Source organism: Oncorhynchus nerka, linkage group LG9a, assembly GCF_034236695.1.
Source record: "Oncorhynchus nerka isolate Pitt River linkage group LG9a, Oner_Uvic_2.0, whole genome shotgun sequence".
Taxonomy (NCBI): domain Eukaryota; kingdom Metazoa; phylum Chordata; class Actinopteri; order Salmoniformes; family Salmonidae; genus Oncorhynchus; species Oncorhynchus nerka.
The window spans coordinates 14,323,592-14,333,262 of NC_088404.1; the positions used below are offsets into that span (position 1 = coordinate 14,323,592).

A 9,671-nucleotide genomic window follows, 5' to 3' on the forward strand; every position below is an offset into this window, starting at 1 on the left:
CTTCCTTTCCTGTGGCGGTCCTCATGAGAGCACGTTTCATTATAGCGCTTGATGGTTTTTGTGACTGCACTTTAAGAAACATTCAAAGTTCTTGATATTTTCTGGATTGACTGAACTTCATGTCTTAAAGCAATGATGGACTGTCGTGTCTCTTTGCTTATTTGAGCTGTTCTTGCCATTATATGGACTTGGTCTTTTACCAAATAGGGCTATTTTCTGTATACAACACCTACCTTGTCACAACACAACTGATTGGGTCAAACTCATTAAGAAGGAAAGAATTCCACAAATTAACTTTTAACAAGGCACACTTGTTAATTGAAATGCATTCCAGGTGACTACCTCATGAAGCTGGTTGAGAGAATGCCAAGAGTGTGCAAAGCTGTCATCAAGGCAAACGGTAGCTACTTTGAAGAATCTTAAATATAAAAAGTATTTGGGTGTGTTTAACATGTTTTTGGTTACTACATGATTCCATATGTGTTATTTCATAGTGTTGATGTCTTCACTATTATTCCACAATGTAGAAAATAGTAAAAAATAAAGAAAACCCCTTAAATGAGTAGGTGTGTCAAAACTTTTGACTGGTAGTGTGTTTGTAAACTATCGAGAGAGGTTGGCATTATTCACCGACACAGCGTTTTTTTTTAGGTTGACTTGAACTTAAGTATTAGCTTGATAGATAGGGTGCTGCAGAACACAATTTATTTACTCTCCTAAAGTAATTTGATAATATGCACAGCACATACACCATAATGTTGAACAGGACCTGTATAAAACTACAGACATAATGTTGATACATACTGTATAGGCTACATGAAATGCATAACATAAGGGGACATAACATACTTGTGAACTGAACGCAGAATATCACAAGGGATAATATTAATGACCACAGTAAGAAACACATCTACTGCTCTATTCAATCCGTACCACGGAAGTTCAGCGTTAAAGTGTGATTGAAATTTAAAAGCAATGTTCCCGCGTTAACGGAGACTGCACTCACATTAAACACTGCATAGAGATGTAGAATCTTAGCAATGTTCCCACGTTAACGGAGACTGCACTCACATTAAACACTGCATAGAGATGTAGAATCTTAGCAATGTTCCCACGTTAACGGAGACTGCACTCACATTAAACACTGCATAGAGATGTAGAATCTTAGCAATGTTCCCACGTTAACGGAGACTGCACTCACATTAAACACTGCATAGAGATGTAGAATCTTAGCAATGTTCCCACGTTAACGGAGACTGCACTCACATTAAACACTGCATAGAGATGTAGAATCTTAGCAATGTTCCCACGTTAACGGAGACTGCACTCACATTAAACACTGCATAGAGATGTAGCATCTTAATTTGACCACCCTTTCCTGCAATGCAAGACATTTGAAACTTTTAGCATATTTGAGGTTTAAAATGTCTTCTGAAGTTCCCTTACGGACAATGCATCAACACCTACAAAAATGTTCATTAATTATAATCAAAATAACAATTCACATTTCCTATTGCTGCAGGATTATTGTCCTGCTGTAACAAACTGGCTCAAATTAAGATCCTAATTTGTAATGCTTCAGCGATACAGACTGAATAGAGCCCTGTTTCAGTTTACAGTATATGTACATTTTCTGCATCCGCTGTGCCAAACAAGAAATTACATTCTTCTTGGTTTAATTTGCACATACCAGGCATTGAGTACAACAAGACATATATTTGAAATACAGGAAACCTTACAACGTGACAATGTCATAGATAACTTTATATATGTATATAAAGTTATAATAATCACTAATGTGGCAGTAGAGGGTCCAGTCATTTGTCTGTGCATTTGTTATTTATGAAAAGAGTTTTAACCAGACATGCACACAACAAAAATATAGTTAAAACTTAGACCAGGGTTAACAGATGTGCTAATCTGAACTCCGATTCCCTCTCTCTGATTGGGTTCCTCTCTATTCAATCTCATCAGTGATATCCAGTGTCGGGTGTATTGTAAAGTGTAGAAGCGTGGTTGCGTCATACTGTACGTCATGCTCAGAAAGATAAAACAACAGCAACAACACAATCCCTCCTTGCATCTCCATAATGAGGTAGTAAAACACTAAATCAATTAGGAATGAAAAAATAATGGGACCAGTACTGAACTGAATGGTTTGGACCTGCCATCATCATCTTCCTTTTTGATGCCGAGACACAAATCTGACAAATGTGGGTCTCCAATTCCTTTCAAAGTAGTACAAGTAGGATAACAATGCTTACTGCACAACCTTTGCTGCGCAACAGTTCTTTAAAAAAAGTGCAAAATCAATTTTACTCTTAAAAAAAAGCACTCATCTGAAGAAACATAGCAGCAAAAACAAAACAATTGTCATTATTCATCCCCTCTTTCTACATTACTCCACTTTCCCAAAATATAAACATTCTCAGGAATCATAAATAAATAACTTAAATATCTCACTCTAGAAAAACATTTGAAAGTGCATTGTTTTCCAGTCTCTCTCCTCTACCCTTGTTGAAGGTACAGTCTCATTGGAGTCATTCAGATCCTTGGCAAGAAGTGTGTCACTGTCATAGCTGGTGTAACTCGATTTCCTTTTTTGGTTTTGCCAGTCTTACTCAATCCAATATACATCCCTGCGTGAGCTGCTGACTCATAAGCATTGTAGTTATTTGCCAAGAGATTCTCCTTGAACTTGCACTCATCATTGTAATGACCCTGGAGAAGGGATGAGAGAAGAGAGGTTAATATTTACCTTAAAAAGAATCCAATGTACCGTAGACTATAACGAAGCTCTGTTGGCCAAATGACGCCAATCACGCATGTCAATCTCAACACTTGGGATTTTTTTTGACAATTCCATATTACCATGTAGGGTACTGTACATGTCATGGAGTCTAGGGAAAGGAAATGTCTACACCTTGTGTTGAATGCATCTGTGACGTAGTGTACTATGACGTTCACAAGCTACAAAACATGTACAGGCATGCCAAGACATTGACTATCATTCTGCTGTGGAGATCTCTCACGAAGCCAAGTAAATTGTGACGTAGAAATACATCCAAGAAAACATGTCATGTCTACTTACAGATCCATAGAGCTTCCCTTTGCTGTTCATGGCCAGAAACATACCACTTCGGACGCCAAAGAGCGTCACAACCCCTCTCTCCACAGGTGATATCTCAAGGAGACCTGAAATGAGACAAAGAATATCACTGCTATGTTTACACAGTACTTATCTACACCAAAACGAAGTTGTTTATAATCCATTGTGTTGTAAAACGAGACGGAGAAGATAAGGACAACTGCAGTAGACAGGTCTGTTTAAGTCTCTGTTCAAACTGGTACTGGAACATCCTGCAAGGAAATGATGCTTTCCTCCCTTGATACTAGATGATGAATTGGAGCATCGAGTAGGCCTAGGCTAAATATGATGTAGACTTCCTTTCAGTCAAGTACCCAGTAACAGGTTGGACTTTTGATTCAATTTGATCTAATATTTTGTGATTTAGAAAAAGTTAAATATATACTTGAATGAAGTTAGATCTATAAACTGTTTTATATATACCAGTAGGGGAGCCTAAAGATAAATAATCTACTTGGTTAGAGAGATTTTTTTTACAACGTTTTTTACAACGTTTTAATAAAATAGTAAATAGTACATTTTAAAGTGAGTGTGTTTGGGGAACCCCCCCTCCCCCCTCCACTCTCAGATCTGGTATCATCCCTGATTCCTTTTGACATTTCAGAAACATGTCCCGAAGCCATTTATTTGGAGAAAAAAAAGACCTGCGAAAATTGTTCAAGGAGGCGCATTAATCAAAGCCGAAAAGAAAAATCACTCTTGGCTTAAACACACCGTTGCATCCATCCACATGGGACAATAACACTAACATCCATGTGACGTCAATTTGTTAGTAGCCTAATCAAACACAGTATTATGCTCAAGTTGGCATGGTGCCCATTCACACAACTCCATCCCATAATATGAAGTTCCAAAGTGGTGGCGCATGACACAAACAGGTTGCAGACCAAGAGAGGGGCATCAAACAATTGGCGCAGGAGATTATGAGTTCAATAAAAGCATGAAAATGACCTTACTGTATCTATTTTCGTTATGTATTCCAGTTATCTTTCCGTCTGGTAAAACTTGAATATGAAACCCAATGCCGACATTGCAGTATAGACGCCGAAGTCTTTTGATGCCTGTAAGATAGTCACCGTCTCGGTTGATTTCTCTTTTTTCCCATGGGTTTCGAGCCAGTGAGCGAGAGTAGAGCGTTTCCCAATGGCGCTCTGTAGTGTCGGTCTGCCTACCCGCAAACGGGGCAGTGCGCACTGAGGTACACACTAGTCCCCACACCAGCAGCGGTACTGGTAGCCAGGACGCGTGGACAGACATCCCTGTGCTGTCGGTCAGTGCTGTCTCACGTGTTTGAAGAGGTTTTACAGTTCCCCAAATCCCCTTTCCCCTGTCCGTGGTGCTCACAGGTTGACAAAAAAGTTGTGGAGACTGTGGGACTCAGTGAGCCTCACTAGTCTATCCAGTGAAAAAGTTAACTTATTTCTGAGTCTGCATGAAGTCTTTTCTGTAGGCTACTTCAATGGATCCGCTGTTTTTTGTTGTTGTATTACTCTATTCCGAGTGGCTTTGTGTAGGAGTTGTGTGTTGTCAGTCGTATTGCAGGACCTGGCCATGTATCTCCTCTCCTGACGATACTTATATGTGCTCCGAAATTATATCACACGCCACCTACTGTACCAAAATGTTGCTCTCAACTCTTAGAGTCGGAATAACCTTCGACGCAAAGTCATGAGAAAACCACCTCCCTTTCTTGTGCACTTTGATATCGGAGTGGCGGTGGGCAAGCAATTCAATGCGCTCGGTTGATGTATTGACTGTAATGTTAGTGTGAGCTGACACATGTAACCTATATAAAAACGTTTTCCCAGCCTGTATATAGTGTCTTTATCTTGCTCTTCCCAGACTTCTCAATGCGTGTCCAGGCGACAGGATGAATTACGCATGGGATAGTTGTCTTAAACTTCCTCCGATATCGTCTGAAATAAAACAAATGTATTGCAGGATGCAGAATAGGAAGCTGAAAAGGCAGCAGACTGTTGCACAGTAGACAGTGCTATAAATGAAACCATAACAGGAAAACAACAGCACTTTAGTGGAATTTCCTACTTTTACAATAATGGAAATAAGAGACAGGCGGACAGAAAACTATTATTTAAATGGAACAATATCAACAATAAGGTTATATTTGTATTATTTTGATGCAAGACAAATACTTTAGCATCTTAACAAGGTTGGTGACATTATCAACCCAAGCCTCCTGCCATGGGGATGAGGGATCTACAGTAATCTGATCCGGTAATCTTCTGTTCATCTGATCAGCTAAACACAATGTAAAACCCCCAGACTGTACCAAGCGATTACGCACAAAGTTCCTAGGCTTTACGCACAGGATGTTGGAGATATCCATTATTAGACTCAACTTCTGGCCCATGGTGGCCAGTGATGCGTAAACCACCCATGCAATATCAATGCACGTCCATAAAAGTTAAATAAAAGTTGATATCAAAGGTTTGCTCGAGGTTTGAACCCTATGTGTGACCGTCCACACCTTGGAAAGCCTATTACCACTTTGCCAGTGTAATACACAACCGGAATGACATAGAGGTGTCAATTGGGGCGTGAGGCGCAGCGACTTATGCACCTGTTCACAAACATAATTTCATTATTTCAAGCTGGCGAATTACTGGTGGAAAAATTGCGGCTAATTGTCAAATTATACATAAAACAAAGACTGAGGGCCACGTAAGAAGCTATATTAAATCCACAGGAGGTTGGTGGCACCTTCATTGGGGAGGAAAGGCTCATTTTAATGGCTAGAGTGGAATGAGTGGAATGGTATCAAATACATCAAACACATGGGTTCCATTTGTTTGTTACCATTCCATTAGCTCCTTTCCAGACATTATTATGAGCATCCTCCCCTCAGCAGCCTCCACTGATAAATCTATATTCACTTTTGATATAACGTGGTCCTGAGTTAGTCAAAACGGTCCATTACTTTGGCAAAACTTTATTTGATGTTTAAAATGTGCTTTTGGTACTACACTTCCAACAATATTGCTTTGGAATCGGTTCAGAGTAAATGTTTAACGCAAACGCACGTCCCAAGAAAAACATTAGCCTTTAGTCTGATATTTAGATAGCCTACTTATTTTATTTGATACTTGAAAAAAAGTCTGAAAACCTTCAGGTTTAGGTAATTAATTGCTTTGCAAGAATTACACTTCCAACACAGTCTTTTAGATTTTTATTAGATCGGTTGTTTGTTGATATTTACCCATATATCACGCAAGAGACAAAATATGAATAATAATTTCAGGCTTCTGAATTCTAGCCTATACATAGGCGTATCCAGCTGCTCTCCATGGTGCTGCATTTGAGCCACGTGGTTTTGCGTTATCGTCAGATCTATGCTGGACGGGGTGCCGCATCCAGGATGTCTTTGTTCAAGTTTTCACAGGCTGTGAAACAATGTATTTTAAAACCACAGTCCGTCACTTGTTTCAGTCATTTAAAATAATAAAATACACTGATTTTGTCAAGAACGTGATTTATGACTACATTACTGAGATTAGTAGGCCCTACAACTGTCTTACATTGTCCTTACTCCAATAACGAATGAGCTGTGCTCCTTTCGTTACGTTTCTGTTGTCATTGGGAAATTGGTCAACTAATAATAGCTTAAAATATTTATTTTAAAGAGTACAGTTACTCTCTTGGAATGTAATTGAATGCGAACAGAACGTCTGAAGAGAAGTGATTTTACTTGCTGCCCCTAGGGTGCAGTGTCTACTAATGAACAGAACCGATCCTACACCTTGAAAATAGAACACAAAGGCTGCGTTTACACAGGCAACCCGATAATTCCTCAAAACTCTAGACTATTAGCCTAATTCTTAAATAAAAATCTAGACTGCCATGATGAATGAATATTGAGTTATATAGACCAGTAGAAAAACAATGCAAAAGCAATTTTGAATGAAAATGTGTTTATGATATAAAAAGCAAATAAATTAACACCACAATGGTAATACACATACTATTTATCATTTGCAAACACTTTTACCCAAAAGTACATCAGGATGGGACCCACAATCCTGGCCTGGCATGCATCAAGTTCTACCAACTGAGTCACAGAGGACAATATGCCATTGATTGTACAAGTGCTTTTTTGTACATTATATTATTGTGTAAATCCACATGCATCCTTCCAGACATCTTCCTATGAAATGGTCATCAAGAAAAATACAAGACATTAACTGCATGTACTTCCGATAATGTGAGTTAACAATAAGAGTACAAAGATACATTATATTCGAGACACTGATCACTTTATACACAGGACAGTATCATTATGCCGGTTTAAATGAGGGCAGGGGGGGCTTGTATCTCTCAGTCACCAGTCATGCTCTTCCCACAGTCCACGTGTCTGACAAGTGAGACTTGTCATCAAGCTCCCTGGAGATGGACACATCTCTATCTCCTCTGCCCTGTTCCCCTGTGAGTCTGAGGGCATTCTGCCTGTACCCCAGACTACTGTTGATCAACAGGTGAACCATGTCATGGTCCTCGTTGCCCAGGACCCTAGGCAGGAAGAGGGAGGCCTTCTCTGTCTTTCGGGTCTTCAGGCCCCGCCTTGGCTGGCCCTTTCCATTGATTGACACATACCACAGCCTCCCAGCGCTCACCCTTCGCCTACTTCCTGTTGAGGTGGAGTGTGGGGTTGTCCGGTAGCGGCGGGAGGCGTAGGTGTTGTAGCCTAACTCATGGATCCGCTCCATGAACTCACACTCCTGAGTGAAGGCAGCCTGAGAACAAAATGACTTTAGTTGAAACCTAATAAAGTTTTTCCAAATGTAACACTGTGCACAATGGAAATGAGACTGTATATGAATGGTAGTCAATTATCCAATTATTAGAAAGAGAGAGAGAGAGAGAAAGATACATACAGACAGACAGACGGACAGACGGATAGACGGACAGACGGACAGATGGACAGACAGAAGGACAGACAGAAGGACAGACAGAAGAACAAAGAAAGATCTCAGAGATCATGTCTCATTTACAGATGCATGTAGTCGTCCTTTTTGGTTCATGGCCAGATATCTCCCGGAGAACAGTCCTTTAATCATCACCAGTCCCACATCCACTGCTGTGATCTCCAATATACCTCAATTGGAAAACAATTCAGTCAATTAAAAAAAGAAAGTAAATTCATTGTCATTTCATGGAATGACAAGTGATACTTATGTCAGTGTAATAACAATGTTATTATAATGTAGATACCACTACAGTTGTGTTGGATGCAACAACAATGTTGTATGGATGTTAGTTAGACTTCAGTAACACTTTACATCATCAGGTAGTGTTCTGGTCACTCCAATGTAGCCTACCAAATTACCAATGCACAGTGGATAGTAGGAACGACCCCCATAATAATGCACGCGACTTGTAAGAAGTAAAACAGAGCTCTGTTTTATCTGAGAAATCATGAATGTCTACTTTAAAACTATTTCCAATCATGTATATCGTGGGACTATTCTTGTTAGGCTTTAGCCTCTATAGTGGCTGAACATAAACTTCAATATATGCATAGCATATAACATGGCAGAAATAAGAACGCAAATAATACTGTACTCACTGAAAGGGTTATGCTCCTCCAGGGTCCCATCTATTTTCCCATTGGGATGTATTTGTAAGTGATATTTTGTGGCACAGTACAGCTTTCTGTGTCTCGGTGCTCCCTCAAGGTGCTCATACACTCCTCCGCGCCCCACAGCATCCCTACGCTGCCTGAGGACACAGCTCTGCCCACCGACACTCTGCGGAGTAGATGTCCTTACCACCGAAGAAGAACGAGGCTTTTGGTGACTGGGGTTTAATACATTCACCAATAGCAAGACCAGAATTATAACCATTGTGTCATGGCCGAAAATAGTATATTAGTCCCTTTCCATGATTGACAAAAACGGACAAAATAGTTTCCATCGAATTCTTAGGAAGTCCATTAGTCCAGTCCGATAAAATGGATCCACTTTAGATACATTCGTTTTGCCAACTGTAACTCGCTTTCAGTCAACCTGATTTTGAAATTGTCATGGAAACGAGACTAGTACACGGTGAAGATGTCCAAGTTGCGCGCAAAACAAAAGCTCTCATTCATTCGATAGCCCTATTGCGGCGATTGTTACGACGGAGAAAGTCAAGGTACGGTCTTGTGTGCGCTATGAGAGTGCACTAGGTATGGATGGATAAAACACGACATTACACACAGAGGCTCATTGCTGAAAGCCTCATCACAAAGGGCGAGCCAGCCATCTGAGGACAGAGTGTTCCTCTCAACTTTACTTTTGATGGATCCAAAATGCCAATTAGACATTCCAAAATTATAGCCTACAGCATGGGTTTCAACACCAACATTCCCCTGGTCAATTCAAACTCCCAACTCTTGCCCAGTTGGTGGAAAGATGCTAAAACGAAGACATAGGTGGTAAGGATGGCAGAAATGGTTTCACATTCGAAACAGCTGGACACTATAATGTTATTTGGAGGGCAGACATAGTGATCAAAATATGTGCATATT

At 40.1% G+C, this 9,671-nt stretch overlaps 2 protein-coding genes across 2 annotated transcripts; both read right to left on the bottom strand.

Annotated features, from left to right (window-relative positions):
- Positions 1-697: 697 nt before the first annotated feature.
- Positions 698-4,693, bottom strand: LOC115134684 (fibroblast growth factor 4B-like). Its single transcript, XM_029668876.2, has 3 exons — positions 4,105-4,693; positions 3,092-3,195; positions 698-2,721 (listed from the first exon to the last, which is right to left on the bottom strand). The coding sequence occupies exons 1-3, from the start codon at positions 4,403-4,405 to the stop codon at positions 2,545-2,547; spliced, it is 582 nt and encodes a 193-aa protein (XP_029524736.1). The 5' UTR covers positions 4,406-4,693; the 3' UTR covers positions 698-2,544.
- Positions 4,694-7,066: 2,373 nt separating this feature from the next.
- Positions 7,067-9,390, bottom strand: LOC115134685 (fibroblast growth factor 3-like). The gene is made up of 3 exons (XM_029668877.2): positions 8,730-9,390; positions 8,155-8,258; positions 7,067-7,896 (listed from the first exon to the last, which is right to left on the bottom strand). Exons 1-3 carry the CDS (start codon positions 9,004-9,006, stop codon positions 7,492-7,494), a joined length of 786 nt encoding a protein of 261 aa, XP_029524737.1. The 5' UTR covers positions 9,007-9,390; the 3' UTR covers positions 7,067-7,491.
- Between the last annotated feature and the right edge of the window lie 281 nt (positions 9,391-9,671).